Source organism: Notothenia coriiceps, unplaced genomic scaffold (genome assembly GCF_000735185.1).
Source record: "Notothenia coriiceps isolate Sejong01 unplaced genomic scaffold, NC01 NC01_scaffold00022119, whole genome shotgun sequence".
Taxonomy (NCBI): Eukaryota; Metazoa; Chordata; class Actinopteri; order Perciformes; family Nototheniidae; genus Notothenia; species Notothenia coriiceps.
The window spans coordinates 21,442-28,194 of record NW_011354820.1 but is presented as its reverse complement, the minus strand read 5'-3'; the positions used below and the strand labels follow the sequence as shown (position 1 = coordinate 28,194).

The 6,753-nt window shown below is 39.8% G+C and overlaps 1 protein-coding gene across 1 annotated transcript in view; it reads right to left on the bottom strand.

Moving 5' to 3' along the window:
- pllp (plasmolipin) overlaps positions 1 to 1,615 on the bottom strand; it is a 7,992-nt gene extending 6,377 nt beyond the window's left edge. Inside the window, exon 1 of the mRNA XM_010780685.1 lies at positions 1,568 to 1,615. Coding sequence (XP_010778987.1) covers positions 1,568 to 1,615 — 48 coding nt within the window. The remainder of the gene's footprint in view (positions 1 to 1,567) is intronic.
- Positions 1,616 to 6,753: the final 5,138 nt, after the last annotated feature.

Below are 6,753 nucleotides of genomic sequence, written 5' to 3'. Positions count from 1 at the left end.
CAATGGTAATGTTTAGATGGATTTAGGAACTTCCCCTCGATTATACTGGCTCTAACGGTTCAAAAGAGGTGTGAATCACCCAAGTCGACCGATCGGTAGAGATATGGCAAATACACCAAAATGACCCTAGGGGTAGGTATTTTTTTCTAAACCTCTCTAAAGGGGTCAAATGTCACTTGTTTTGCATCAATCTTGATACAGGGTACTTATTATATGTTAAAGTTTGGATTCCTAAAGCTTTTTGTCTACTATCCCATCATTCAAGGGTGGTTTTCACTATAAGTGATGGGTTTCTTTTGGACGGAAACTATAATTTAAATTGTTTTACTATGTTCAATCTGAATTTACTTTAAAATAAAAACATCTATATTGATTCTGAATTTTCTACATCCAACTCACAGGTTTATCATTGCTTCGAAAAAAAAGATTATTAATGTACCCCTTTTAGAAGTGAAGGTATAGTCAAAATGTCATTTTCAAGCCTGAGACCTGAAAAACAGGCTTGGGGCCTAACAGGTTAGCGAACCATCACTGAATATCTATCAACACATGACTGTTAGTGGTAAAAAAAAATAAAAGACAGAGCTCTGCTATTTTGCTTGGAGTGCACAGTCCTGTGTGTTCAAGGCAGTTCTTATGTTTGCTCTAATATTCAGATCATATGTGATCAACTCAATGCAGAAGTACATGACTGCTTTGCCTTATCTTGATACAAGTGAAGGACAAATATGCAAAAGCAGCCATACCATTAGGGAGTAACTTCTTTCTGTTGTGTTATTTTCATCTCCTCCCAGTATTCAAACAGGTTAATGAGTCACTGAGGTAAGGCCACCCTTTGGTGTCATATGGGAGGTGCCAGGGGAAGATAAAGGCGGTGAGAGAGGGAAACACCACAGGACATAGAGAGAGGATGGCGAAATAATGAGGGTGTGTATGTGTGTCTCTCTGTGTGTGTGTCTGTGTGTGTGTGTGTGTGTGTGTGTGTGTGTGTGTGTGTGTGTGTGTGTGTGTGTGTGTGTGTGTGTGTGTGTGTGAGAGAGAGAGAGAGAGAGAGAGAGAGAGAGAGAGAGAGAGAGAGAGAGAGAGAGAGAGAGAGAGAGAGAGAGAGAGAGAGAGAGAGAGACTCACACCAGCACCATTAGACACCTGTTAGTGCAGGTGGAGGGAGTGACTGCTGGATATCTGACCCTGGATGTTTCACTGGAGGGCTTCTCTTTAACTCTTCCGATAGTTTTCTCTTACCTTTTTACATATCAAGTCGTTGTAAATCTGTGTTTTTGTAATACTTTGTTTTTGGACATAGCTAACCTTTAATCTTAAGATTTAGTCTTGCATTTTCCACCAGTGGATTTAGTCAAGGACATTTTTCATCAGAGATCTTCATTTTGAGCCTTAGTTCTTAGGGAGTTTGTTGTTGGTGTGGCTGTTTCCAAGAAGCCGATCATCTAATAAACTGCGTGATCATGGCAGACTTCCCTTCCAAAGTTACTACGGAAACCAGCTCCACCCCGACCCAGAGATCTCAGCAGGGGGGCAACAGCCTCCGAGGGTTGACTGCCAGTATCACCAATATCATGGACATGTCCTTTATCCGGAGCATCCCAGCAATCCTCATGATGGTGGAAATAGTATGTAACAGATACCAAGCTCTTCTGTCTTTACTCTATTCAGAAAGAAAAAAAATGTTTATGTTCTATTTTGTCCAAAGTCCAGTTTGTCTATACTATTCTGTTTCATCATGGCTTTCTGGTGATATTTTGTATTTTTCTAATTTTCAACATCCAATGAAAGGACCAAAGCCAACAATATGTAACCATATTATTCGGAATTCCTTAGATTATGGCTGTCATTTATATATACATACATTTGTTTGTGATTATCTACATCTACGGATTAACATTTGCTGTAGGTAGAATTTACGCCAGCAGGATGGTTGTCACCTTAAAATAAGCCACATTGCCCATGTTCATCATAATGTCTAAACATTACAACTAGAGTGTTTTTAATAGTTTTAAGATATATTTGAGGCTACAAGAAGATATATCAGACTCTGGGTATATAGACAATAGTTTATGGCATCAAATCATTGTTGGTTTTGGTCTTTTTGTGGTCCTTGTTGACAATAAAATGAAGATATCAAAATCCCCAGACTTTAACTTCTTTAACTGGTCTAGTATTTTGATCACATGAAGTTAGTTGGAAGTATCAGTGATGTATTTGCACTAAACTGTGTCCACACAGAGGACATGTGACTGGCTGTGAGATCTGTGTCCCCTCCTGTCACACCCCTCTGACCATCCCCTATTACCTTGAACCTATAGCTTCAGCGGTACAATGTCCACATTGTATATAATGTGGCTGTTAAACATCGGTCACTTCTCCATGCTTTATGAGGAGCAAGCTTTATTGGCTTTTGATGGTTTTGCAGCAAGGCTAGTTAAATAGTAGTCAGAAGTCATGTGCACAGTGTATTCAAAAGACTCTGGTAAAGTTTATGAGGTGTATTAGCTAGGAGTTTCTGCATTTCATGTGCCAACAAACTAGTACAGGCGACATCTTAACAGACCAACAACAACCTTGGTCTTTATGTGTTTCTGGTAGTGTGAAAGTGTAAACAGGATTTCCAAGCACATTGTTACAATATCAATCTTAAACCAATTTGACAGCAAATGTCTCAATGAACAGGATCATTGTGTATATTATACAGCTTCAATAAAGGTAGAGACTAAAGTTCATATAGTACTCGTGAATTTAGTATCTCATTTGTAAGAGTGCAACTTTCTTTCTAGTTTAAGTCTTAGTTTGTGACTGACAGTCAATAAGGAACCTTACATTCTCCATCATATCCAGCAGGGGTGACTCTTCTGTGGGGGAAATGAATTTATGAAAGTCTATGAGAGAATGAGCCATAAGTTTCAATTGATTTATTACCATAGTAGATATATTCCTAAGCAGTTTATGACCTCAAATGCTAGTTTTAAGCCTTCGTAAGCTCACCATGATGTTCATTTTGTAAATTGTGATCACATATAGACAAATACAGACGATAAAGCTTGATATGCTTTCGGCGGAAGTCCTCTTTCAAGGACTTATGTGTTCAGTTCATGAAAGTTAATTTAACACTTTGGTGGCATAAAAATAGCTTGTATAGCATTAATTATAGGTTACTTAGCTCCACCCTGTCATGTCATTTACGGCTTCTTATAGATCTTATTTTATAAATCACAAGAGTGTTACCATTTTCTGCCGGCTGGTAACATCAAAACCAGTCATTGAAAAGACATAATGGGTGTGACTAACTCCATGTTGTTTCAGACATTTGCATCAGTAATCTCTGGATTTTAAGTAGCCTGTGTGTTTGTGTGTTTTGTGTGCATGTCTTTTCCTTCGCCTTTGTTTAGTACACAGGTAAAATATTGATATGGAAAACTGTTGACACAATCGCTAAATGCCACCTTACTAAATGCCGTCTTATCAAGTTTAACTGAGCCACCTTTTTAGTAGTGTGACTGTGTGTGTGTGTGTGTGTGTGTGTGTGTGTGTTAGTGTGTGTTAGTGTACGTGTGTGTGTGTGTGTGTGTGTGTGTGTGTGTGTGTGTGTGTGTGTGTGTGTGTGTGTGTGTGTGTGTGTGTGTGTGTGTGTGTGTGTTTTTAGTGTGTGTAATAACAGACAAAAGGATCAAAAATGGGAAATGGCCTACCAGAACAGTTATTCGAAAGGGTCTGGAAACCAAAATGATTCGGCCTACATACCTCTTGTAAAAGTTTATTGGCCCAATTTTAAATTACGTCAACATGACAAAGATAATAATTTAACAGTGGAGCAAGAGGCCAGATATTACGCTAATGTGCATTCTTCATTCATGCATATGCACTAAGTGTTATATTTATACTACAGCTGGTTTCCTGTTTCGAACTCCCAGCTCCTTATGCAATATTAATAAATAATATTAATAATAAAACACATCTGCATAATATATATACTTGAACCTGTTTTAGAGCTTATGTTTATAGATGACATGAAGAGTAATAATATATAGTTCTTATCCTTATCATGCAGATTTTACATTTATTTGACCTGTATTCTGAGACCGTTTCATCTTTAAGTAACATGTTTAATCAAGAGGTTTAGGTAATCTGCTGGTCCTGTGGTTCAGAACAGAGTTGTAAAGGTCAATACCAAAGGGCCAACTGTGTTGTTTGGTGCACAAGTGTGGTGTGTGTGTGTGTGTGTGTTGTGTGTGTGTGTGTGTGTGTTGTGTGTGTGTGTGGTGTTGTGGTGTTGTGTGTGTTGTGTGTGTTGTGTTGGTGTGTGTTGTGTTGTGTGTGTGTTGTGGTGTGTGTCATGGTGTGTCCAGGTTGCAAAAAGTGAAACATGATACCAGCATACCATAATATACTGTCATTTTTAATGTCATTGATTGTGGGACAGAGCAGCAGAGAGACACGAGCGGTGTTTTGGTTTCCTGTCTGGATGTCTCTTTTATGTGGAATGTTACGCTTAAACTGAATTTCAGAGGAGGAATGTACTGAATACATTAGAACCAACACTGGCATCACATTCACTCTCCATATTTGACATGTGATTTTGTTAAAGATTTTATTTTTTGTTAAAGAATTAAAGAACACTTATGCTTATTTGTACCAGTACCACCGCTTTGGTTCAGGTTTGAAATATCAAATAATTATAGGATGGATCTTACAAGTAATGCTGGTACAGATATTCATGTTCTCCACAGGATGAACCTACTGACTTTGTCATCCTCTTGACTTTTTCTTGTGTTGAGACTTTACTTTGTATAAAGGTCGCAATATATATAACAGTATATCCTATACTTGTGGTTTATTGACTAAATACCTTCTGAACTAAGATATTCCATCATCCACAGCGGTACTTCATCAGTGTTGATGTTACATGCTAAATTATTAAGATAGTAGAACATTGTGAACACTATACATGTTGAACATCGCTTGTCAGTGCTGTCATTGTGACCAACAGCCAACATACTTTATTTAAAGGTCCATGTCATGGCCATTCCTACTGATCATAATTCCATTGTTGAGGCTACTTAAGGAAAAAAGGAAGGGGGTTTGGACATGGGGCCTGCGCTGAAAAGATGAAACCTGAAAGTTTAGATATGCAATTAAATCACTCAGGAGGTGTTTCCTTCAGAGAGAGTGGCGTTTAGTTTACAGCAGCCTGTGACTGCCCAAATAATAGTTAAATTTTCTTACTGTAAGCAGTTATGATAGAGCCGTTTTGTGAAAGGTTATTTGTATTTTGTATTGTTCATATAGAAACCTACTGATTTCTCTCACTGGTGAAGTTAGCCTATGTATTGAGTGTTAAGCACATCAGGCTGGCAGCTGTATGGGCCATGTGCACTAGGTAGTTGTTATTTGCACATTGTTTAATCATGGGCAATGCATCCTTAATTGTTAACTGTGAGGTGGTTATACAATTGTACTGTAACTTTGAGAGTTTTTTGAGGTAAAAAAAGAAACAGCATTATGGGCGTGCAGTACTAGTAGAGAGAACAAATATGTAAAGCTCTTTTTTGTAATTTATGAATTGCTGCATATTACATTAATGTCTACCGGCATTTTCGTTCCTACCGATCACCTATGGTCATGAAGGATGGGTCATGACCGAAAGAACGAGATCGCGGGTACAAGCCGGCCGAAGATGGGTTTTCTTCCGCAGGGGTGTGCCTTGGTTCTCCCTTAGGGATAAAGGGTGTAGATTCGGTTCATCCCAGGGACTTCGGAGTTGAACGCTCCTCCTTCCGCGTCGAAAGGAGCCAGTTTGAGGTGGTGTTCGGGCCACCTAGTTAGGGAGCTATACCCATGGGATCCTCCCCTAGGGAGGTGGTTCCAGGCACGTCCAGCTGGGAAGAGACCAAGGGGTAGACCTAGGACCAGGTGGAGGGATTATTCTCTTTGCTGGCCTGGGGCGCCTTGGGATTCCCCAGTCAGAGCTTAGTTGATGTGGTCAGGGAAAAAAAGTTGGGGCTCTCTGCTGGAATGCTACCTCTGCGACCCNCTGAAGCTCGACCAACAACCAATCCCCGGACATACAAGCACGCGGTTTGATTGGCTAGAGCTTGTACTGGCATATGATTTGATTGGCGGACGCGACGGAAGCGTCCGCCAATCAAATCATATGCCAGTACAAGCTCTAGCCAATCAAACCGCGTGCTTGTATGTCCGGGGATTGGTTGTTGGTCGAGCTTCAGACACGCCTGCCGGCAAGCTTCAACGCACGTTGAACGCCGTGTGGACACTGCGTTAGAGAGGTTTCGAAAAAAAAACCCACCTCTGCGGTCATTTGGGTGTACTTGCCATATCTCTGGAACCCATTGGTCGATTTTGAATCCATCCAAACATTACCATTGGTGAATGAGAGTGATGCGCAGCCTTCATGCCTAAAACCGGAAGCTGGGTTACACTCTATAGAAAACTACGTTTATTTTTATAAATGTTACGATGGATTATTAGTAATCATTTCAAAGTGAAACAGAGACATTAGCTGCGTTCACACCGGAGTACTTTTCCCACTTTATTTCCGNTTACTGTATGTACTTTAGGCGTTAGCACCCTTTCACTTTAGACAGACAGACAGTTGGCGTTAGAGTTGTGTTTTGTTTTGGTAAAAATGGTTCATATCGTCAGTTAGCTGAGATTATTCCCGTTAATCTGGTATAACACATTCATAGGTACTTAAATATTAAGATCCCCTGAATCTAGGGCTGG